This window comes from Centrocercus urophasianus, unplaced genomic scaffold (assembly GCF_019232065.1).
Source record: "Centrocercus urophasianus isolate 14NV4802_14NV808 unplaced genomic scaffold, USGS_Curo_1.0 seq_73, whole genome shotgun sequence".
Classification (NCBI taxonomy): Eukaryota; Metazoa; Chordata; class Aves; order Galliformes; family Phasianidae; genus Centrocercus; species Centrocercus urophasianus.
In genome coordinates, this window is record NW_024885344.1 from 950,892 (window position 1) to 974,745 (window position 23,854).

Consider the following 23,854-nt stretch of genomic DNA (forward strand, 5'->3'; position numbering starts at 1 on the left):
AAAAAAAATAATAATAACCCCAATAAATTGTTACATTCCAAAAGCTGCTGTTGTCTTACTGTAAGAAACCCTTAATGTGCACAATCACAGCCCCAAAGCACCGTGTTGGGCTGCAGCCCATAGAAATGCACAGAGGATGCCAGGAGTTGAGTCGTTCCTGGAAGGGCCATGCGGAGTGGCGGGGCAGCTCTCCAGCAGTGACGTGCCTTGGCTCAACGGCAGCAGGGAGCATTGCCCACCCAAACAGAATGTGGCCGAGGCTCAGTGCCGCTTGCGTTGTGCTGTTGGGTGGGCCGTGTCTCCGTGTGCTACTGGCCAGTGGAGTGGCCAATAGAGCCATCTTTGGCCCACAAGTTGGGGCTGGATGCTGGTGGGCTGAAGGCTCCTGGCCTGGGCTGGGAGCACTGTGTTGATCACCCCCTGGGTAAATCATATAATCTATATATCATACAGAATGGCCTGGGTTGAAAAGGACCATAAAGATCATCCAGTTTCAACCCCCTGCTATGTGCAGGGTTGCCAACCACCAAACCAGACTGTCCAGAGCCACATCCAGCCTGGCCTTGAATGCCTCCAGGGATGGGGCATCCACAGCCTCCTTGGGCAACCTGTTCCAGTGAATCACCACCTCTGAGTGAAAAACTTCCTCTTAAATCCCCAGCCTGAGGCCCCAACACCTTTTCCCATCCCACCTTAGGACCCACCCATGTTCTGGGGGTGCCTGCCCCCCAGAGGTGCCATTTGAGCACTAATTGCAGATGGTAAATCTGCCTGAACTGCTGACTCCAGGCTGAAGGTTTCATTGCCACTGAGCACCAGGGCTGTGCCATGTGTGTGTACCGTGGCTCCATGGAGAGGCTGGTTAGGTTAGGATTAGTGTTAGGAGCCTTCTCATCCCAGTGTGGGGTTTGGGGCTGGGTGTGATGTAATTGAGCTGATCGCTTTCACCTCACTGCTCTTTTAGGATGAGAACAAATGGCCTCAAGTTGTACCAGGGAAGGTTCGTGTTGGATCCTAGGGAAAACTCAGAAAGAGCGGTGCTGCAGTGGCACAGGCTGCCCAGGGAGGTGGTGCAGTCACCGTCCCTGGAGGTGTTCCAGAGCCGTGTGGATGTGGCACGGAGGGACGTGGTCAGTGGGCATGGTGGGGGTGAGCTGGCGGTTGGGCTGGGTGATCTTCATGGCTCTTTTCTAGTCTTCATGGTTCTATGATCTTGATGCGCTGCGCTGTGCACTCAAGTACTAAGCAAGGAACAAGCAGGTGCCTGAGGTGCCTCATTTTCATGACGGATGGAAAGAGTGGGCCGGCTGCACGCACCCGCTCCCCGAGCAGCCCCACATCTCCTTCCTGGACAGCCGCACGGCGCTTCGGACCGCGGGCAGCGCCGGCGCTGCCGTTCCCGTTCCCGGCGGAACGGTGGGGGCGGCCCGGCGGCGGCGGGGGCGGTGCGTGCGGCTCCGGCTGATATAAGCGCGGCGCGGCGGGGCCCGGCGCCGGTGCTGTTGCTGCCGGTAGCGTCCGTTTCTCCATCTGCTGCCAGTCCCTCCGTCCGTGCGTCCATCCATCCTTCCATCCATCCTTCCATCCATCCATCCTTCCATTCATCCTTCCTTCCATCCCTCCCTTCCTCCCTCCCTCCGTCCCCGTTTTGTTTTCTCGCCGTCCGCGGGCTCGGGCCCCCCACGCCGCTGCCACCCTGAAGTTTCTGGCGGTGCTGCTGGCGGCGGGCATGCTGGCTTTCCTGGGGGCCATCATCTGCATCATCGCCAGCGTCCACCCGGCGGGCACCGCCGCCCCCGCCGCTCCCACCGCCGCCGACAATGACTCGGCCGCCGCCGCGCTGCTCCCCGCCGCCGACAAGGGGTTGGGAGCGCTGCACGGCCCCGCCGAGGCTCTGGCCAGCGCCGGGCCTCGCCTCACGGGCTCGACGCCGCTGTTCAGCCGCTTCGTCTGCACTCCGCTGAGCGCCGAGTGCCCCGCGGCCGCCCCCGGCCCCGCCGCCGCCGGCCCCGAAGAGCTGCTGGCGCTGCGCAGCGCCGCGGCACAGCTGCGCCGCACGGCGCTGGAGCAGAAGGAGCGCATCCGCATGGACCAGGAGACCATCCGCGAGCTGACGGGCAAGCTGAGCCGCTGCGAGGGCGGCCTCCACGCCGCTCCCCCCGCTGCCGGGCTCCGCGCCGCCCCCCGGCCCGGCACCATGGGGCACCCCCCCGCAGAGCCGCCCGCCGTGCGAGAGCTGGAGGACGCCGTCCGCGCCCTGCAGGAGCGCATCGACCGGATCGAGGTGGGGAGGCCGGGGGAATCCCCCAAGCCCATCCCTCCCAAAGCCTGCTCTTTCCCCTCCCGATGTTCCCGCCACCCCTGGGGAGCTCTGGGAAGGTCTTCCTTGCCCCCCTTCCCGGCATCGCGGTCCCTGCTCAGGGGATGGGGGTCCCTCAGTGCTCGCCCTTTGCCTCCCGCCCATTCCCCCCATAGCGGGTGGCCCCAAACGTCACTTCCTGACCAACCGCTGCCCAATGTGGGAACCATGGACTGTGTCCAGGTGCTGCCCTCCTGCTCAGCCCCATCATGGCCATAAAGCGGGGCTCCTTACAATGGAAAGTGTGAGCGTAGCCCCCCAACCCAGAGGGGTTGAAGAGTTGGGAAAGACCCCAACCCACACCTGCTCCCCCGAGCATCTCTACCATGGTGTCAGCCCATCCTGGGGTCAGTGTCCATTTGTCCGTTCCTTGGGGTTAGGATGGGTTCAGTGGCCACACAAACCCTGGTGGGGGTTCATGGTTACCTGGAGGCTGGCAGGGAGAAGTGTCCACGCTGGGGGAACGGATGCAGCGGGGTGAAGCAGGCAAGCTTCGGGCATGTGGAGGCTGTTTTTCTTGGGTTATTTCCCCCAGATTGCCATTGCTCCAGGGACAATGTGTTGACCTGGAGGTCATTTGGGGCCACAGCCACCTGCCAGGAGTTTCACATCAACCTCATCCCCATCCCACCTGGTTCCCATTGCCATCCTGTTCCTCTCTAACAGCACAGTGGCCCGTTGAGAGCCAGTGCCCCATGAACTTCATTAACAACAGAGGGTTCAGGCAAGGAGATGGCAAAGGGTCATGCATGCATCTGGGCCTCGTAAGGTATAAAGAGATTGAAATGGAGAGATGTGCATGGAGGACACCTCCTTGGGGGGCTAGCCTGGGGGTGATGCGCTGGCTGTTGGCAGCAAAGTGATGGGTATGGGTATGGACACCCAAACACTGACAGCTCCAAGCGAGACCCAAGGGTGATGGAGACGTGCTGCTGGATTGGCTCCTCCAAGGAAACCCCCGTCCCTTGTGGCACAGTGCTGAGGGCACGGAGAGCTGTGCCCACACGGGGCGGGCACACAAGTGGGGGAAGTGTCCAGCGATGGGCCCCACAGGGGGCACCTGTCCCCAGCCCTGCTCTCCCCACTTAGTTGAATGCCGGCACGGGGGGGAGGGAAGCCACGAGGAGCAGATTTGCCAACGCATTAGTAAATGAAGGCTGTGATCCCCTTACATAAACGAAAGTGCATTGTGCCCAACAATGAGCACCGCCCGAGCCCCCCCGCAGCCGCTGACATTTCACGCGCTGAGCGCTACCTGGCAGCTTTCAATCTTTTCAGCAGCTCTGGTGGCCAACGTGTGCCATGCACCTCCCCCGCTCCCGCTGCCCACTCCCCAGCTGCCCGTGCTGTGGCGGCAGATGGGAGCCCTCCCCACATTGGTAAATAACAGCTGCACAGCTATAATTAAGTGTTTCGCAAAGAACTGGGGAGAAGCGTGCTTGGAGGTGCTTGTGGAGATGCAGTGCAGTCTGGGAGCTGGGGGGCTGAGATGGTCCCGTGTCCCCACATCCCACTGGGGTGGTTAGCCTCAGGGATGGGGTGACTGGAGCTGCGGGTGCCACCTGCACTCTTCCCTCCTGGAGAATCTTTGCTCTCTGCAAGAGCATCCCTAGACAAAGGTGGGTGCTGGAGCTGCCCCCCCATGCACCTTCGCCATTGATTTTTGCTTTTCTCTTTGGTTTTCTTTGCAAAACCCACGGAGGGTTTTTGCCTTGGCTGTCCCTGCTAGAGGCTCTTCCAAAGCCCAGAGCTTTGCTGGCACTCGGCAGCATCTCTTCATTTCCAGCCTCAGCGTGCTCCCGCCTGGTCCGGGTCCATTTGTGCTCACGCCAACACCATCTCCTCGCTTCCTCTCCCTGCTACTTTCCCCTGCCGTTCCCATCCGTGGAGGCCACATCCTCCCTGCCCAAGCCTGGCTCAGCTACAGGGAGGTGTGGACAGGGCAGGGGGGTCACTGCCATCAGCCTTGGGGACTGGAGGTGTCCCCGAGTGCCACTGCTGACCCCGTTCCTCTTGGCACACATCCTGGTAGCTGGGGCTTTGCCAGCAGATGGGCGATGCCGGCTTTACATTGACGGAGAGCTACCTGCTGACCTGGCACGTGTGCACGCACCCACGCACATGGGCTGAGCTGGGCTAAGAGGATTGCTCAGCCGTGCCACAACAGCAAGCGAGCAGCAGGGCGACCTGAGCTCCCAAAAGTCATTGAGAGCAACCAACGTGACCAACCCCATTTTGTACCAGAGGTTGATGGGACAAAGCCCTTGGGTAAGATCCTGGGTTGTGGTCCCCATGGTGTCATAGGTTGACGTGGTCCCTGTGGTCCACGTGGTGTCATGGGTTGACATATCACGATTTAACCTTCCATGCTGACATGATGTTGAATTTCACCCCGCCGCCGAGCGCAGCAGGAGCTGCCATCCCGCCCCAATGGGTCAGCGCCCACCGCCCCAGCGCTCGCCCGCGATGCGCTGCACAGCAAGATGGAGCAGCTGGAGGAGCAGCTCCTGGCCAAGATCCTCGCCCTGCAGAAGGAGAGGCACGCCGCCAACACGGACCGCAGCCAGCAGCAGCACGACATCGAGAAGGAACTCAGTGCCCTGCAGAACCGAGTGGCGGAGCTGGAGCACGGTGAGTGCTGCCCAAGGGGGACAGAGGAGGCGTGGGCTGACACCGAATCCAAGGGCAAACCTGGAGGAGCACGGGATGGGCACCTTCACTCCTCACCCTTCTCTTCTCTCCTCCCATCTGTGGCATGCAGGAGCTCCAAGCTACAGCCCTCCTGATGCCTTCAAGGTGACTATCCCGGTGCAGAACAATTACATGTACGCCCGCATGAAGAAGAGCCTGCCGGAGCTCTATGCCTTCACCATCTGCATGTGGCTGAAGTCCAAGGCCTTGTCAGGGCTCGGCACCCCTTTCTCCTACTCTGTCCCCACCCAAGCCAACGAGATCGTGCTGCTTGAGTGGGGCAGCAACCCCCTGGAGCTGCTCATCAATGACAAGGTCAGCCCAGCCTTCCCACGCTCTCTCCATCCCAATTCTTGGAGGTTGATTCCCCATCTCTGGAGGTGCTCAAGGCCAGGTTGAAAGGGGCCCCGGGCAGCCTGATCTTGTGGCTGGCAGCCCTGCCCATGGCAAGGGTTGGAAATGAATGGTCTTCAATGGCCATTCCAACCCAAAGCCAGTCTGTGATTCTGTGATCCTAAGTGAGTTCCCTGGGAGGTGGCATGGGGGACCACAAGGAGGAAGGGCATGGGGAGGACAGCTCTGCCTGGTGGGTCTTGATGGAGAGAAGCAACAGTTCTGAGTCCCTCAGTGGGATGTGCTGGGGCCCATTGGCAGCCCCAGTGAGTTTCATTCTCTTGCTTTCTACCCACAGGTTGCCCAGCTGCCACTGAGCCTGAAGGACAAAGCCTGGCACCACGTCTGTGTGGCATGGACCACTCGCGATGGCAAGTGGTCGGCGTATCAGGACGGTGAGCAGCGGGGCTCCGGTGAGAACCTGGCTTCCTGGCACGCCATCAAGCCACAGGGCGTCATCATCCTGGGCCAGGAGCAGGTACCTGCTGCAGCCTATTGGTTGCTATGGGTGTGAGCATTCCCAAACAGAGTTTGGGCAGAGGCAGCCCCAAATGGGGCCCGGGGTGGGGACTGTGGGGCTCAGATATGAGGGCTCTCTGCCTTCTCATCCAACACCCAGGTGGGTTTCTTGTCCTCAACATTTTTTCCTCTTCCCTTTCCTGTCCCTCTTCACCTCCACCTCCACGCGGATCCCTCCCTCTCCCCAACTCATCCCCTTGTCCCTGCTCTCCTCCCATCCCCAGGACACTCTGGGCGGCCGCTTCGATGCCACGCAGGCCTTTGTGGGGGAGCTGGCCCATTTTGCTGTTTGGGACCACATGCTGGCTCCAGCGGAGATCCTGGCCTTGGCCAACTGTACCTCGCACCTTCAAGGCAACGTCATCCAGTGGGACGACCAGGCTGTCGAGGTCTTTGGAGGGGCCAGCAAGGCAGCCTTCACTGCCTGCGACGAGGGGAGGAAGGCGTGAACGACACTCTCAGCTCCAGGCTGCCCTTCCAACCCTCCCAGATCAACGAGACCCTCTCACCACCACCACCACCCTATGATGGGGCGATGTTCGAGGCCTTCAGGGGAGGTCCCACGGCAGCCCCTCGCTCCTCCTGCCTCTCACCTTGCCCTGTTTTGTTTTGGGCCCCGGGCACTGGGGATATGGAGGGGCTGGGAGTGGGACATCCCCTACACTTCTTTATTTTCATCGCCCTGACGTCTGGTTTTGTGAGCCTGCTCCCTCCGAGCCCTTCTTCTCCATCAGCCATTCTCCAGAATCGTCCTCCCCCCATAGGATGAAAAAAGTCCTATGAGTGGGATCTATTTCTTTTATTTTAAGCCTTCCCTGTGCCACATAAGGCAGGGAAAGAGGGTCAGAGACTCGTCCTCATGCACCCAGCCCTGGTCAGGGTGGAGGAAATGAAGCAAAAGTGAGGAAAAGGGGCACGGGGAGAAGTGTGCCCCATTGCCCCCCAGCCTTTTGGGGCTGAGCTACTTGCAGGGGTGCTGGCCTCACCCGTGCCTCGGCCCCTGCTTTGAGCTGGCTGGGGCTGGGGATGCTGGTGGCCTCGGAGAGTGCCTGAGGATGTGATGTTTCCTTGCTGGTGTCTCAATATGTCTATGCCAGGGACTTTTTGGGGGGGTCTCACGGTGTGATGTCCAGCTTCCAGCACTCCTCCAAGCCCAGCATGTCCCACTTTGCACCTCCTGCCCAGGGACCAGGGGGCAGAGGGGACAACCCACCAGGGTGGGGGGGATGCAGTGGGGATGCAGTGCAGCCTCTGTGCCGAGTGGGAAACACTGTGATCTTCATGCCACCCCTCCCACCCCCCCAGTCGCTCGCTTGTGCGTGGCCGTGTCGTGTTGGGACATTTCTTTTGTAACGCTGGCTGTGGGCAATAAACGTGGCGTGTCTGTCAGAGCCTCGTGGGGCTGCAAACCTGGTGGAAAAAGAAGGCAAAAATCCCTGTGGGGATATTGGGTGTATGCCTGGAGGAAGGCAGCAGAGCTCTGGGAGCTCAGGGCTGCAGGATGCTCTGCAGCTCTCACCTAAGGCTCTCTCCTGGGGGCTTGGAGGCAATTGGGCTGAACGGGGGACATGGAAAGGCTATAATTTACCCAGGCATTTTAAAGGCTTATGGCAAACTCCCCCGAATAAGGCTCTTAAGGAAATGAAGTCATTATGGAGAGATTAAAAACTAGTTAAGAGGCAGGAAATCAAGAATGGGAATAAATATTTGATTTCCATTCTCAGTGAGGCCTCAGCCCTGATGTTCTGTGGCTGCGTATTCTGTAACTGGGTGGAGAAGGAGAAGCAAGGTGTGGGTTTTGGTTATCTGTGCCCTGTGAGAAGCAAAAACTGGTTATGGGGTTTAGGAAAGCAGCTGGGGAGATGGCAGGAGGTGAAAAAATCGATGGGGTTGCAAAGAATAATTGCAGTGGCTTACAGATGCTGCTGGCTTCTAAATTAAGCAGAGCCACTGAGGAAAAGAGCTGTGTCTCTCTGAGGGCAGCATGCTGGAAAACAATGCTTTGTGCACTAAGACAAGGGAAAATGAGATGGTTCTTAGGAGGGTTAATGAAGGAGAGGTGTAACAGCTGTGCTGAAGCACGCTATGGCTCGGCACCTCTTCCTAAAAGAGGGTTTAAAGCAAAGACATATTGGATGCTGACACTATTAATTATGAGGCTCTGAAGCCATTAATTACGAGGCTTGAGGAGGAAACGCCGTAATTCCCAAGCTGGGAGCTGGGCTGCAATGTGTCCCAGTGGGTGCCACCACGATGAGCCCACTTTGTCCTAACGATGGGGGGCTGCTCTAATTGCCTCCATGTCCTCCTGCAGGCAGGAAGGCTCAGCGGGACGCTCCAGCAGGGCTGTGCTGTGGTGACACACAGCTGGCTGTGTCCCCATTTCCCAGCCAATGATGGGCACTGCAATGCAACCTGATGCTGCCGTGCATCAGTGGCACGTTGTTGTTTTACCAGCACAGAGGTATGAATTCAGGCTTTGCTGAACAGTGCCAGGGTTTCCCATGGGGAACATTTCCCCTCCTCCCCCGGCTACCCTGGAACCACATTGATCAAAACCAAAGCACAATTAATTGCAGGCAACATCACGCAAACACTCGCATACAACACACAGCCTCAGACAGAGCTCGCACCGACTCGCTGCTTCCCAGCAAAAGTGGGTGAACTACACAGGGATTAAAGCATTAAAAAAAGCACAGAAAGAATATGGTGCTTGAAAGCGCTGTATCCCCAGAGAGATTAGAGTAGCTGCCTGGAGATAGGGTAATGATGGAAAGATCTTCTTCCCAGAGATTCTGTTCCTAATTATCTCCTTTGCACACACACACACACACACAAAAAGGCTGATCTCCCAGCTTTTATCTTTCTCTTGATGGTTTTAGTGCCTCGTTGCAAAAGGCCCATGCCTGCAAAGGAGAAAAAGGAAAAGGAATCGGCCCCAACTGCAGGAAGACTGCAACTGTCATGGAGGGAGGGGACTGGAGGCAGCATTTCATTTCTGTCACCGGCAGCAATGAAGGCAAAGGGAAGAGAAATGATCACTGCAACACTGTCCTCCCAGCGCTGTCAGGGCAATAGCAGCCCTGGGCTCTGCTTGGATGGATGGGTGTTGGGTGAGTAGGGCTGCCTTCGCTCTGCAGCTGCTGGGAGGACATTTCACATACACACCAACAGGATACCATGTGAACAATCTGGCCCTGGACATGTCCTGCACGACAAGGATGTGCCCTGATGGAGAGCCAGGCATCACTCTTGGTGACCTGGGAGTAGAAAGTGTGATCCCAGAGCTGTATTTTCCTTCACCTGTATTAATTTTAGACTGAGATTTTGGGCCCATGAGAACCTAATGAGGTTCTGCAGGGTCAAAAGCAAGGTGTTGCATCCGGGTCAGGGCAGATATGAGTATGAACTGGGAGAAGAACTTGTTGAGAACAGCCCTGCAGAGAAGGACACAGAGGTGCTGGGGGATGAAAAGCTGAACATGAGCCAGCAGTGTGCCCAGGTGGCCAAGAAGGCCAACAGCATCCTGGCTTGTATCAGAAGTAGTGCAGCCAGCAGGAGCAGGGAGGTGACCGTCCCTCTGTACTCAGCTCTGGTGAGGCTGCACCTTGAGTTCTGTGTTCAGTTCTGGGCCCCTGACTAAAGAAAGACATGGAGGCCCTGGAGTGTGTCCAGAGAAGGGCAGTGAAGCTGTGAGGGGTCTGGAACATAAGTCTGATGGGGAGCGGCTGGAGGAACTGGGGTTGTTCAGTCTGGAGAAGAAGAGCTCAGGGGTGACCTCATCACTCTACAGTGACTTGAAAGGAGGTGCTCTTTAAGATCTTTATCAATGACATCAATGATGGAATCGAGTGCACCCTCAGCAAGTTTGCTGATGACACCAAGCTGAGTGCTGTGGTTGACACGATGGAAGGAAGGGATGCCATTCAGAGGGACCTCAACAGGCTTGAAAGGTTGGCCCAGGTGAACCTAATGAGGTTCAACACAGCAAAGTGCAAGGTTTTGCATTTGGGCTGGAGGAATCCCAGGTATCTATACAGACTGAAAGGAGCAATCCTCGAGAGCAGCCCTGTGGAGAAGGACCTGGGGGTCTTGATGGATGAAAAGCTTAACATGAGCCAGCAGTGTGCTCTTGCAGCTTGGAAAGCAAATGGTATCCTGGGCTCCATCAGAAGAGGGGTGGCCAGCAGGGACAGGGAGGTGATTGTCCCCCTGTACTCTGTTCTTGTGAGGCCCCATCTGCAGTACTGTGCCCAGATCTGGAGCCCTCAGTACAAGAAAGACAGGGAGCTGTTGGAGAGGGTCCAGAGGAGAGCCACCAAGATGATCAGGGGACTGCAGCACCTCCCCTATGAAGACAGGCTGAGGGAGCTGGGCTTCTTCAGCCTGGAGAAAAGAAGGCTGCGGGGTGACCTCATGGCAGCCTTTCAGTACCTAAAGGGAGCCTACAAACAGGAGGGGAATCAACTCTTTGAAAGGGTAGATATGTGTAGGACGAAGGGAAATGGTTTTAAGTTGAGGGAGGGGAGATTTAGGTTGGATGTCAGGGGGAAATTCTTTACAGAGAGAGTGGTGAGGTGCTGGAACAGGCTGCCCAGAGAGGCTGTGGATGCCCTGTCCTTGGAGTTGTTCAAGGCCAGGTTGGATGGGGCCCTGGGCAGCCTGGTCTAGTATGAAATGCGGAGGTTGGTGGCCCTGCATGTGGCAGGGGGTTGGAGATTCATGATCCTTGAGGTCCCTTCCAACCCTGGCCATTCTGTGATTCTGTGAGGTCGTGATGAGGTGGAAGTAGGCCTCTGCTACAAGGTAACAGTGATAGGATGAGAAGGAATAGCCTCAAATTGCACGAGGGGAGGTTCAGGTTGGATATGAGGAAAGATTTATTCTCCGTAAGAGCGGTGCTGCGGTGGCACAGGCTGCCCAGGCAGGTGGTGCAGTCACCATCCCCGGAGATATTCCAGAACCGTGTGGATGTGGCACTGAGGACATGGTCAGTGGGCATGGTGGGGGTGGGCTGGCGGTTGGGCTGGATCATTTATGCCTTTCCGACCTAAATGTGTCTGCGATCCTACTCAAAACTAAAGGCGGAACCACATCCCCAAACACGCTCCGCATTGAAGCCACTCCCTGCCCCCACCCCCAGGCGGTGGCTCAGCACAGGCACGCCGCAGACACCCCACGCCGCGCGGCCCCAAGCCCCCTCCGCCAATAGGGTGAGGCGGGCGGCGCGCTGACAGCCAATGGGCGGCAGGGAGGCGGGGCTTCCGGTGGCGGTTGCTAAGACAGCCGGGGCTCTTCCTTAGCAACCGGTGCGGGCCGCGGCGGCGGCGTAGGTGAGGCCGCGCTCCTCTCTCGGCCCTCTTTTCCTCCCTCCCGGCGCAGCTCTTCGGGCTCTGGAGCCACGCGGCCGGTGCTGTGGCGTGCTTTACCGAGCCGCCCCAGCCAGGCTGCCCTCAGACCAAGTGGGAGGGGAGGCACCTCGCTGTGAGCGAGAGAGCCGGGGCAGGCCGCAGGGGAAGGCTCGGAGTTGGCTGGGCTGCCGTGCCCAGGCTGTGGTTGGCTGATTTGCCTGAAGCAGCGGCCTGGTGCTTTCCTGCACGGGAATCCCCAGCTGACAGATACCTTGGGGGTGAGAATAGCGAGTGCCCCAACGAGGGCTGAGGTGTTCTGTTGAACACCGGATCCTGTTCCTCAAATACACGTGCACTTTGTGGTGTACCAGACTGGTCATGGTTGATGCCCTCTCGTTGCTTGTGGGAAGCGTTGCCCTGACTTGGCACGTCCCTCAAACTGGGCTGGTGCTTCTGGGAAATGCTGCCATCCTGAAGTCTCACTTATGGGAAATGATACGTTTTTAAAATTTGTTTGCATTAATGTGTTGTGTGACAGCTCTCTGATTGCATGGGGTGTGAAGAAGTTACTGTGATACAGCGAGTAAGTGGAGGTAGGAACAGCATTTTTGTAATAGTTTTCGCCTTCCATTTTAATGCAAAGCTTTCTTCTTGTCTCCTATTTGTTGTTTGTTTGTTTCTGTTTAAGCGGTGTCCTCTGGGCTGGGAAGCTTCCCCTTCTGCTGATCCTCAGAGGCACACTCCCTGAGCCATCTGCACTGCAGGGCCTTGCTGATCTCCATCTCAGACCCCTGCCCCTTCACGGGGTCACTGGGGAAAGACCATGGCCGACACTGGGGAGGGGAAGAAGGAGGAAGCTGATTATAAAAGACTGCACAGCTTTCCACTGATTAGGGTAAGAAGGAAAATGAGTTATGTCTTTAGCAGTGTTACAGATATGCAGTGCTACCTTTGTTCTTCCCTACCTTCCAAAATAAGATTTCTTCCACTGACAGCTGCTGTGAGAGCTGTGCTGTACCCTAGCTGTTCCTTGATTCAGGACTGATTCAGTCACCACCATTTCTTCTGCCTGTCCATCAGGCAAGGAAATCAGTCAGCTAGGGGAGCGTGGCACAAAGCAATCATCTGATGTTCCACACATGCCACTTTTGGAGCCCTCTGCTCATGTTGCTAGACACAACTTATTTTTATTCTGTTTAGAGGAGCAGAAATAAATGATCTTAGCCAGCTAGATAGCAGAAAAGACTGTGTAATTTAGACTTCTGTTATGCTTATAGCCATAATTAAGGACGGTTGAAACAGTGCTGTCTTTCTCTTCATTTTAGCACTGAAAAACTATTTATCTCCTCCGTTAAGCTATGCTTATTTTTATGCTAGTCTTAAATTTGGAAGAGAACAATTTTGCATGGACTGGGACAAAGGAAAGAATGGGCAGTCAGTACAGTAATAAGCCATTTTCATATTAATCATTCTAATGCTAACAAGCCTGTATCGCTGATGATGTTCTGCTTTAAGCTAACATTGAACGTCACGTGGAGTAGCTGCCTTGTGTCCGTGCCAGCAGTCTGGGCTCTGTGACAGCGTGGGCAACATAAGGGCTGTTTTCTGTTGTCTTCTGTCTAGCCTTTCTTTTTCTGCTCAGTTCCTCTTTCTTGTTTGCTCTTTGCAGCACACAGACATGCCAGAGGAGATGCGCGTAGAGGCCATGGAGCTGTGTGTCACAGCGTGTGAGAAATATGCCACGAACAATGAGGTATGAGCTGAATCCATCAGGCCAACCTTTCGTTGCTGCAGCTCAAGGAATCTGCAGGAGCAGGGCTGGAGCTGTAGGGCACAGCAGAATCACATACTGACAGATTACTCAGTTTCTGTTCTGGGCAAGGGCAGAAAGAGACAGCTTGGCTAGATCTCAGATTTAGTTGCTTTTGTGAGTGAGATCTGTACTAGCTGTTTGCTTTCATGCAGGAAGCAAAGATGAGTCACAGAGCGATGCCGCCTCACAAACCTTATCTCCTTCCTTCTCTGTGAGCTTCCTCTCTGTTCATAAAATGTCCTGTCTGTCCTGAGGGCCTGTCCCAAAATGTGGGTCCATCTGTCAGCGTTGAGCAAGATCATCCCCATCAGGGCAGGGAGGAGACTCTTATTTTGGAAACGAGCAAATTAAGCTCTTCGAACCTTTAGGTACAGTCTGTTCAGTCTTCCCTGTCAGCTTTCAGCCTCTTGAATGAAATTACTGAGAACGTGTAGATGGGGTGTGATGGAGGAGTTACAGTCTTTTGAAATATTACCCTCATCTTTGAGGTAGAAAGATGAATGAAACACACTTGCTCAATGGGCAGGGCACAGATTGCTTGTGCTAGAGGAGCTCTGTGCTGGTGAGGCAAAGCTACAGAGCAGGAGATTCCTTCTGTCCCCTCATGCCTGAGACAACAAGTGTCACTGCAAAATCTTCTGTTCTTTTCTAGACCTAACAGGGTGTGATCTTAGAGAAGCAAGCCTTCTAAAAGTCAGCCTAGTTTCATTGTTTTGGTAATTAGCTGGAAAAATATATATATAAATGGACTCATGTAAAAATAGCTGCAGCTTAGTGACCTGAATCTCCTACCATGCTCAGCATGCCCAGCATAACTCCACCACCATCAAAAACAGCTCTTGCTTCTCTCTCAGACTGTGTGAATGAGAAAAATGCCTGCTAGATGTAGTTGTTTAATTTCTCCTAGCTGCTGTGTTGGAGGCTGCTGCAAACAGTAAGCTGCTTTAGCCTTTGGCACAGCCCTGAGGAGCTTCCAGTTTGCTCAGTGCAGCTGTATACCTGTTGCCTTGGCTTGAGTACTTTATTAGAGAGGAATAGCAGGGGGTTGTTTGCACGGAAACTTGCTGCTTGCTCTGTCTCACCCTACACTTTCCTTCGTTCTCCAGAGTGCTGCCAAGATGATCAAAGAGATGATGGACAAGAAATTTGGATCTTCCTGGCACGTTGTGATTGGTGAAGGGTTTGGCTTTGAGATCACTCACGAGGTGAAGAATCTGCTGTACATGTTCTTTGGTGGCAGCCTGGCTGTGTGTGTCTGGAAGTGCTCCTGACATCTGGCTGGCTCGCAGACTCGCTGCATACAGGAGATTTCTTCCTTCACAGATTTTGTACAATGTGGAGGTGGGGCTTTATTTTTAATAGTTAAAACATCGAGATTTCTTTCCATACTGACGTAACAGTTCTATGGGATGTGTATATTTGGGGGGGTGTGTGTGTGTGTAACTTGCTAAGCCTGTCCTCGCTCATGGGATTTCTGATCTGTCTGTGGCTCTTTCTTTGGTGTTTGAGTTTAAACAAGAAGGAGGTGTTTAAATAGGTAATCTCATGACACACCATGCAGCAGCACTATGAAGGCGAAGAGGAGGAGAAAAGGTGCTATCTAGTCCTAAGTTTTCTCCTCCCACTTGTTCTACATTGTGTCCTCTCTTCTCTGCCTCCCTGGCTATGTGTGGTATGGTTCTGACCAGTGCCTCTTTCCTCCCTATTAACAGCCCCACCTTCCTGTCTTCTAAATGACCACGCAGAGCTGGCTGCGTCAAGGGTGTCCCTTTGGGTTGTCCGTGGAGGTGTTAGCTGTGGGGAATTAGGCTTGTTTTACCCTTTTCTGCTTGATTTGGGAGGACAGCTGAGCTGCCTGGATGTAGGAGGCTGCTATGCAAGCTACCCCCTCCTTTCTCACCCACTGCATGCTGAGATGGCACTGAAACACAGGCGGCTGTCGATGCCTGGGGAGTGGGTGAGAACTCTTCGTACAGCTTGAAAGCCTCCCTGTCAGTTCCTGGGGGTGTTGCAAGTGCTGTGTACTTTCAGCATCTTGTTTGGAGGCTGGTAGGGGAAGGAGGTGCCATGTGAGATATCACTTGGTCATCAGAAACCTAACGTCCTTTTGGACTTGCTTTTTTAGCCTGTTTCTTCTTTTGAAGCTGTCAGTGTTGGAGGATGGAGTGAACGTAATTGTATGTTACGTATATGGCTTATTTATATAAATCTGGGGAACTGTGTTTTTTACAATAAAAAAAATAGTAAATTGTCCTTTTCTGTGTTTGTTCTAAAATAAAAACCCAATGGTGGTGGATGAAAAAGAGAAGCAGTTCAGGAAACATGGAAGTAAGCAAGGAATGATGTGGCTCAGGCAACAGCTGATGGTGGATACACACCCTGCTTCCTTCCTGGGTGACTCCAAGGGAGCAGAGAAGCACTCTCATCCTTCCCATTCAATTCCTTTTGCTGCTGCAAGCCTGCTGAGGAAGGCTACCACGTCCATGGTGTTGCTGACCCAGGTCCTCTGTGTGAGTAGCATCAAGGGGGCGTACTTGCATCCTCTGCCCAGCCAGCATGCATCTGCTCTGACCTTTGGGGTCTGGCATTTGTGACTTCTATGGTTTTTCAGACTTTGCTCTGAGGAAAGCCACCAACAGTGCCACTGGCAGCTCATGTTTTATGAGGCCATACTCGAGTACGTAGTTCAATTCCAAAGGACTTTTCTGCACTAGGGCTTGCAGTGGATCAATTGTGAAGGGTTTTCCATTTCCCTTAGTTCCTTCTGTGGATCTCAGTGTTATGATAGAGATGTCTTTCTGCCGTTTCAGCATGTCAGGAATTGGAGTAATATAAGTCCACTAGAAATGATTCTGATTTTGCACCATCTGTGCTGGCTGGACCCCACATCCTGTCACGTAATTCTTTACTGATCAAGTGAAAGGGACTTGTAAGGTAGTGGGGAGGACACAAAACTGGTACCATGTCTGCCAGGTGCTGGGATCATTGTGCAGTCTGGAAGACTCCAAACCCATGAGCTTCCTGTTGGTGTGATTACTCTGTCTCGCTTCAGCTGGCTGACTTTTAAATGAAAATAGCACTGTTGACTGGCACTTGCTGCAGCTGGCAGGTGGAAAAGCTGGTTTTCTGTTCCAAGACTTTCCACCTCCTTTATGTTTTATGTCTGGATGCACATCCAGAAGAAAAGGTAAAGTCACCATCTTTGGAATGCCCTGTGCTCGCTGGAGCATAGTGATACCTTCAGCCATACCACAGTCTCCTTAATTGTCCTTCTTTCACACTAATGAATAATTAACTGCTGTGTGCATGTCCACAGGCAGGCTGGTCATGGGCATCTCTGTGGGGTCATGCTGACCTGCAGATATTCATAGGGAGAGGGAGCTGCTTACCTCAGCATGCAATCTCTTGGCCTTGCTACCAGCCTGTTATCACTTTGGCTACCAGCTGACCGAAGCTAATGTCTCTGTGACCTGCATTTGCAATAGGCAAACACTGACCAGTCCCCAGCATCCTCAGAGCACGAGCACACAAACAAATTGAGGTGAGCTGGGTGTGAATTTGCAGCAAGTCAGCTCCTACACTGCGACTCCCGCAAGGTAGGCAAGTGGAAGGTGGCTCACAGGAGAGTGCCAGGCTATTTTTGTTTCCAAGGGCAACAGCTCTCCCACAGGAACTTACCACAAAAAGCCACCCCATTTTTGAATGCCTGTTATATGTGAAAGCATAAACCTCAACTTTCCAAAATTCAGCTGTTTGCGTCAAGGCCCCCAAGCAAGTATTTGGTAGGCTCAGCTTTCCTGCTTGTTGCAAGTTGAGTCACGTTGCACTGGCTCCTGTGTGCTACAAGAAACTCCCACCCTCTTTTTGCTGTGGAACTAGAGCACAGTTTGGGGCTTTTGCTATGGAACTCGAGCACTTTGAGGCATGCCTGTAATTCACATGGCAGTAAGGTTCATGGATTGGAGATGGTCTCATTCCATGTTATCCTGCAAGTAACCACTCTGCCTCCGATGCTTTGGAGCCTACAAATGCTTTTGACTCTGAAACTGCCATCTCTTGCTGGAGGTTTTTTACCTTAAAAGTTTTTTAGCAGAAATCTGGGGAGGTTGGCACTGAACTATTCTATTCTAACTATTGTTTTTCCTCTCCCCATTGTGTCTTGCCACCTGGGTGTCGCTGCTATTGCCGTCAAAGCACCGAAGTGAGTCAGAGGTGGAAAAGGAGTTGAAAAGCTCAGGGTGATACATCGGTGCCAGTCAGAATGACCCTTTCTATCCGTCCATCCCAGCAAGCCAGTGTGCAGCGGCAGCAGCTCAGAGGGCTGTGCTCATGACTTCATCCCTCCCTGCCGAGGGGAGATGAGGAGCATCGTTATCGGCTGTCGGCCTGCGTGGCGGGGAGTCCGCGCTCTGTGCCAGCAATGGAAATGTCCTTGGGCGTAGGGCTCCTCCTGCATCCCAAAGGTGACTGGGCCCTGCTGAGAAGGGGTGAAGAAGCTGGAAAAATGGAGGAAAGAGGTGCAAATTCAATCGCTTCTCTGTGGTGATGTCATGGCAACGAGGTGCGCTGATGTGCTGTCAGGCAATCAGGGCAGGCTTTGAAGCTCCCCAGCTCTTCCCCGTTGCTGTAGGCTCGCGTCTGGCTTTCTGAAAAATCTTTTGGTTAATATTTAATGCCAGCGTTGAAGTGCAAAGTGTGGCGAGCACCCCACCTATTCCCCTTTCCTCTACATTCCAATTTGATGCTAAATTAGAGTTGGGGAGGAGGGAGGATTATGATTTACCATAGCATGGGAACAGGTCTCCTGATGAGAAGGATGGCTTCAACCCATAGTGAGGAAAAAAAGCTGCAGGCTCTGTGCTGGTGTCCCTGTGTGTGCAGCAGCCCTGATAGCTCAGCAGGAGGGAGCTAACTACATCACAGACCTGTCCCAGTCTGGCTCTGGGATGTGGGAAGGATGCCTTTGTCACCCTCCCTAGCCAAGTTTGGAGCTGATGCTGGGCCACTGGAAGGAGCAGGGGGTCTCCCTCTCCCTTTGCTCTCCCAGAGCTGGCTTTGGAATAAAGGAATCCATGGCCCCTCTCCCAGAGCTGAGCCCCACTCCTTTGATGCAAGTAGTTAGCACATGTTTTTATTGGCTTTTTTTTTTTTTTCTTTCCACTAAGCAATGACCTAACGATCCTGTGTTCCAACCACAGCCCCTCCTAAGCTCCTTCTTTCCAAAACGTGCATCCAGACCGGATCCAGCAAATCTCCCAGTGCAAGACGCCGTGTTCCCTTCCTCAAGGAAGCCATCTGCTCCCCTCTGCCCGGCTCCTTCTGCATGGCTTGCAGCTCGCCAGCCCTGTGGGAAGCTCTGCTCCTGTCGGCCATGCTGTTTGTGCGTGGCAGGGGGAAGGAAACACGGTGCTGGCTGGATCTGGGGCTGCTGGCAATGTCAGCTGGAGGCGGTTTCCAAGCAACTGTTGTGCTGCAGGACACGGAGAGCCAGGAACACCATATTCCTGCTGTCCGTGTGGGCTGGACGGAGCCAGCACGGGGCTGGTGTGGAGAGCAGCACGAGTGAGAGAGTAGTATAGGGCCGTGGCACTGGAGGAGGTCTCCAGACCTGCTCCTTATCTAACTGCCTCCAGCAAGGGGACAGCATGATGTATGGGATTTCACGTGTCCTCTGCATTTTTGGGGAGATTAAAAAGGGTAAAATTGCTCCAGCTGCTGTTTTATCCTATTTATTTTACCCACTGATGGGCAGTTGCATACGAGCATCCTTGAATAGATGGAGAGGTGGTAACATTGCCCTGGCTGAGCAGTGGGAGCAAAACTGGATGGCGAGTGCGTGGATATAAGCACAGTGGGAGCCCAGCAGATAGGATGGAGCAGGGGAGGGGGGGCAGAAGTATGCAAACAAGGAGTGAAAGCAAGGGGAGCTGGGCAGGAAGAAGCCCAGAGAGATGGGACAGTGCAGGGCATCTGTTTGATTGCCAGTGTGCAGGTTATCTGTGACCGTCTCTGTCCCCGACCCACCTGCAGCTATTGATTTGGAACTTGCCCTGTTCATGCTAACCTTGGCACTGCTAGCTCGTCCCTTATAAATCCTGCTGCAGCTCCTACCCCTCTCTCTGTCCTGCCACCAGGGTCTTCCCACAGCTCTGCTTTTTGCTGCGATGTTTTAGATGCAGGACGACTCTCCCTGATTTCTGCCTGGAGGAGAGACAGGGCAGTGGAAGCACTGACTCTCTTTTACTGACTTACTCTTTACCCCGTGTGGGTGCCTGCCCCTTGGCAAGGAAGGATGCGGCGCCAGCTGCAGACACTTGTCCAAAGGAAGTTTAAAGTCCTCCTCCTCCTGCTGCTGCTCCTGGCCTTTCTGCTGCATGTCACGATGGACTTGGCTCTCCCTGAGAGTCGCAGGCTCTGCAGCTGCGATGCAAAAGCACCAAAAGCCTTGGGTACCCCCACAGGCAGCCCTTTGCTGGCCAGCCTTGAAAAGCTGAGCCTACGCATCCTTCAGGACTTCAGTGGCAGCAACGGTTCCTTGGAGAAAAGCTCCCAGCCTCAGGGAGCAGGGCCACTGGGAAAAGATGGGGACGTGGGGATCCAGCACCAGCATGGAGATGTCAGCCCAGCATGGGCCAAGGGATCCAAGTTGGCTGCACTTTTTGAGCATCCCCTTTATAACATCCCGTTGCCGGAGGTGAAGGACAAAGACAAGCTGTTTGTCGTCAATCCCATGGAAAAGTTCAGCCTACGGAGCAGTGGGAGCGATGAATGGTGAGGAGTGGGCTGGTCTGGGGGGATGAGTGGAGCTTCTCGAGGGGACACATGGCAGGGAGCAAACAAATTATTTCCTTGCTTGGCTCAGCATCCCACCTGGATAGCCCCAGTGCCTCAGATCTTATCTCAGCCCCGTTTCCAGGCTGCTGCCCCGGGGAGCTGTAGGGAGCCTCCTGCCCATGTGGCACATGGTGAAGTCCAAGGGGAGGCCTGAATTATTCATACTGTTACATATAATATCTTCTAGGTCATCTCCTCCTCTCCTTACCCAGCGCTGGGCTCTCACTGTAAACTTCTAGGAACTTCCCAATGCAGACTTCTGACCAGTTTGATCCCCCTCTCACCCACCTCATGTTGAAAATGCAAAACCCCAAATGTCAGCTGGCTCTTGACACGAGACCACGGCAGTCCCGTGTTTCTCAGGGCACTTTCTGACCTCTTTAGGCTCTGCTGGGTGGTGAGCTCACCACTGCTGGGTGCCTATTTTTGTCCCTGCACTACTAACCTCTAATTAGAAAGGAAGATATTAATGGAGATACCTTGGGTAATACGCAGCAGATTCCTTATGGAAAGCACACCTTCCAGAGGTGAAAATACTAAGATGGTGGGACCAGATAACCCAAATTCATGCCACAGAGAAACCAGGGGGTGCCATGGGTCTGGCCAGGGGGAGTCAGTTACAAGTGGGAGCTCAGGATGCTGCTGGGAAGCATTCTTTTATGGATGTTTTGTGTTCCCCTTTAACTGTGCATAGCTGATTGCACACCTGGGAGCTGATCCCCTGGGGTGAGATCAGCTGGAAATTGAGGACCAGCTGGGAGACCATGGGGACTTTCTGTGGGGGACACAAAGGTGGCCATCTGCTGCCAAGGGGACCTGCCCTAGGGGCTTCTGTCACCACCCAGGCCTTGTGCCGGCTCTTCCCAGAAAGAGCCTGGGAACAAGACCCCATCCCAACTAAATGTTGTTGTTGTTGGGGTGGTGGTGGCTTTTGGGCTGCAGGGTCAGCAGCAGTAAAGCCGAGATGGTCCTCCCGACAGGGAAGACAGCCTACGACACCTACCCTGCCTGGCTCAAGTTCCACGTCGGCATCAACCGCTACGAGCTGTACCCGCGCAGGGACCCCCTGATGCCCACCCTCCTGCAGGACCTGGCCACCATGAAGATTGTCAGCTCGGGTATTCGCCCCTACCCACGCCCCTGTCCCATTGGCCTCCCCACCAGGCCCAGTCACCCTCGTGTGCCCCCTTCCAGTGCAGAAGTCTGGCGGTACCCAGCTGAAGCTCATCATGACCTTCCCGAACTACGGGCAGGCCCTCTTCAAACCCATGAAGTGAGTAGAGCTTGACTTCAGCCCCAGTGCTGGAGGCCCCTTCCCCTACTGTTGGCAGCAGGCTTGGTGCAGCTTGTGATGGGGTAGTGACCTCCAGTGGTGGGAAGGAGAAGACGATCCATGAGGACCACTTCCCAGCCCTTGTCCCAGAGGGATTTGGGGCTGCGCCGTGCAGCGGGATACACCTGTGCCTGGTCATGTCTTGATAGCACCACAGACACAGCACAAGGGGTGGTTTGCGAACAAGCAGGAGGTGATCCATGCTTTGGCCACCATCCCTGCCCTCCCCAAATCTTCTCAGGCAGAGCAGGGAACAAGAGACCCCCGCTGACTTCTTCTACTTCTCAGACTTTGAGCGGCACAATGCAGAGATTGCAGCCTTTCACCTGGACAGGTGAGTTCTCGTGTGGCCCGCACCCAAAAAAGGGCCTCAGCCCCTGGGGACTGAGGTGGAAAACCTCAGCCTTGGGTGCTTGGTGGAAAACAAGGCCAAAAATCTTCCCTCTGGGGCCTGTAGCCTCCCAGCAAACCTGACATCCAGCCCTGGCCAAGAAACGGCTCCTTCAGCCACCTCTTCCTCCTCTATTGCAAGGATGCCTGCATCTCATGGCGCTTGTACTGACTGGGTGTAAAAAAATGGCTCCACTGGCAAGAAATTGTGCTGAGTTTTGTGTTTTAGGATCCTGGATTTCCGACGAATCCCACCAGTTTCTGGTCGCTTGGTGAATATAACAAAGGAGATCCGGGACATCACAACTGACAAGAAACTGGCCAAGACTTTCTACATCTCCCCAGGTGAGCTCTTGCTAACCTTTGGCTCTCACGCAAGGGCAGGCACCCATCTAGCGATGACTCTGGCTGCCACTGCGTCCCCATCTATGGAGGTGGTTCTCAAGAAGAGTCACCATGCTATTGCTTTATGCATGTGGCATGGTGAGAAGCTTCATCTGGTTCTTGTTCAGTCATCAGCCTGTGCTTGTCCCCCATGCCAGCGGGCAACATCTGCTTCTACGGGGAGTGCTCCTACTACTGCTCCACCGAGCACGCTCTGTGCGGCAAGCCGGACCAGCTGGAGGGCTCCATGGCAGTCCTGCTGCCCGACAAAGCTCTGGCCAAGCGTCGCTCCTGGCGCAGCCCCTGGCGCCGCTCCTACCACAAGAGCAAGAAGGCTGAGTGAGCTGGGACTTGGGGGGACACAAAGGGACTCGAGGAGCACGGGAGGGCTGGCCCTGTGGTCGCTCTCATGTACCCATTGTCCATTCTTTGCATGAAGGTGGGAGCTGGACCCCAACTACTGCACCCAGGTGCGCCGGACACCGCCTTATGACAGTGGTCATCGCCTCCTTGACCTCATCGACATGGCAGTACTTGATTTCCTCATGGGTGAGAGCATCCCTCCAGTTTCTTCTCACTTTCCAGTAGCTGATGGCAAAGGCAGTGGTCAGGCTTTGCACCGTGAAGGCACTCTGCCTGCTTGTCCCCACGGCCTGGTCCCCACCTGATGGCATGTTCGGGGCTGAAGAACCGGTGGCATGTTGCATACATTGAGTCACAGAATTGAGTTGGAAAGGACCCTTAAATGTCATCTAGTCCAACTGTCCTGCAATGAATGACATGAGTGAGGCTGCTTTGCCCTGTACCACCACAATGTCGGGGTGCTTGTCTCCTGCCAAAACTCAGCGCAGGATGACATCGTGCAGGAGTTGGCATGGGGCCATGCGGGTACCCATCCCAGCACCCCACTGCTGCCACCCTCTGCTCACCCTTTCAGGCAACATGGACCGGCACCACTATGAGACCTTTGAGAAATTTGGGAACGACACCTTCTTGCTTCACCTGGACAACGGCCGCGGGTAGGAGAGAGGGGAGCACCCAACCACCTTAAATGGATAGAGCTGGGGCTGAGGGATGCCAAGAGTCAAAATGAGAGCCAATGCAGGGTGATCCTACGCACACCCCGATGCCAACCCTTGGGTTTCTCCCTCAGCTTCGGCACGCACTCTCGTGACGAGATGTCCATCCTGGCCCCGCTCCAGCAGTGCTGCAGGTAAGCGGCTCCCACCACCATGTTCCCATTGGGGAAAAACCCACCCTGATGTCAGGCTCTCTCCTCCGCATCGGCAGCATCAAGAAATCCACCTACCTGCGGCTGCGGCTGCTGGCCACCGAGCCCTACCGCCTGAGTGAGCTGATGCGGGAAGCACTGGCTGCCGACCGCCTGGCGCCCGTCCTGGCCGAGCCCCACCTGCAGGCATTGGACCGGCGCCTGGGCAAGGTGCTGGTAGCTGTGGGACGCTGCCTGGCCACGGCAGCACAGCCCCACCAGGTGCTGGTGGATGACACAGGGTCGTGGCTGTGACGTCACGGAGACGGTGACGTGGTGTGATGTCAATCATCAGCCTGGGAAGAGCTTGGAGTGCGTGGTATTGGATGATGCAAGGGGAGAAGGGCGGGTGCGCGCGTTATTTAAATAAATAGGTCGGCCTCGTGGAGAAAACATGATTTGGGATCCCGGCCAGTGGGGCTGTTTTTCCAGTCCCAGATTCACGTGGCACGGCCATCCCTCCAAATCCTTTTATAATGAGAGAAAAAAATTTTCATAGAATCACAGAATGATTGGT

At 54.7% G+C, this 23,854-nt stretch overlaps 3 protein-coding genes across 9 annotated transcripts; all 3 read left to right on the forward strand.

The window, feature by feature from the left end:
- Nucleotides 1-1,568: 1,568 nt before the first annotated feature.
- On the forward strand, nucleotides 1,569-7,147 carry NPTXR (neuronal pentraxin receptor). Its single transcript, XM_042837853.1, has 5 exons — nucleotides 1,569-2,284; nucleotides 4,768-4,990; nucleotides 5,121-5,365; nucleotides 5,742-5,921; nucleotides 6,187-7,147. The coding sequence occupies exons 1-5, from the start codon at nucleotides 1,730-1,732 to the stop codon at nucleotides 6,409-6,411; spliced, it is 1,428 nt and encodes a 475-aa protein (XP_042693787.1). The 5' UTR covers nucleotides 1,569-1,729; the 3' UTR covers nucleotides 6,412-7,147.
- Nucleotides 7,148-11,276: 4,129 nt separating this feature from the next.
- On the forward strand, nucleotides 11,277-15,379 carry DNAL4 (dynein axonemal light chain 4). Its single transcript, XM_042838130.1, has 4 exons — nucleotides 11,277-11,295; nucleotides 12,002-12,208; nucleotides 12,983-13,066; nucleotides 14,233-15,379. The coding sequence occupies exons 2-4, from the start codon at nucleotides 12,137-12,139 to the stop codon at nucleotides 14,395-14,397; spliced, it is 321 nt and encodes a 106-aa protein (XP_042694064.1). The 5' UTR covers nucleotides 11,277-11,295; nucleotides 12,002-12,136; the 3' UTR covers nucleotides 14,398-15,379.
- Nucleotides 15,380-15,474: 95 nt separating this feature from the next.
- LOC122170877 (extracellular serine/threonine protein kinase FAM20C-like) lies at nucleotides 15,475-23,730 on the forward strand. 7 transcript variants are annotated; one of them, XM_042838123.1, is made up of 12 exons: nucleotides 15,475-15,636; nucleotides 17,321-17,687; nucleotides 18,325-19,897; nucleotides 20,903-21,078; nucleotides 21,155-21,233; nucleotides 21,535-21,627; nucleotides 21,913-22,028; nucleotides 22,196-22,406; nucleotides 22,507-22,616; nucleotides 23,005-23,086; nucleotides 23,221-23,280; nucleotides 23,358-23,730. In XM_042838123.1, exons 3-12 carry the CDS (start codon nucleotides 19,419-19,421, stop codon nucleotides 23,590-23,592), a joined length of 1,641 nt encoding a protein of 546 aa, XP_042694057.1. In that variant the 5' UTR covers nucleotides 15,475-15,636; nucleotides 17,321-17,687; nucleotides 18,325-19,418; the 3' UTR covers nucleotides 23,593-23,730. The 7 variants fall into 7 exon arrangements, with proteins under 7 accessions (XP_042694057.1, XP_042694059.1, XP_042694061.1 ...); XM_042838125.1 differs by having other exon boundaries at nucleotides 19,261-19,897; XM_042838127.1 differs by having other exon boundaries at nucleotides 19,300-19,897.
- The last annotated feature ends 124 nt before the right edge of the window (nucleotides 23,731-23,854 follow it).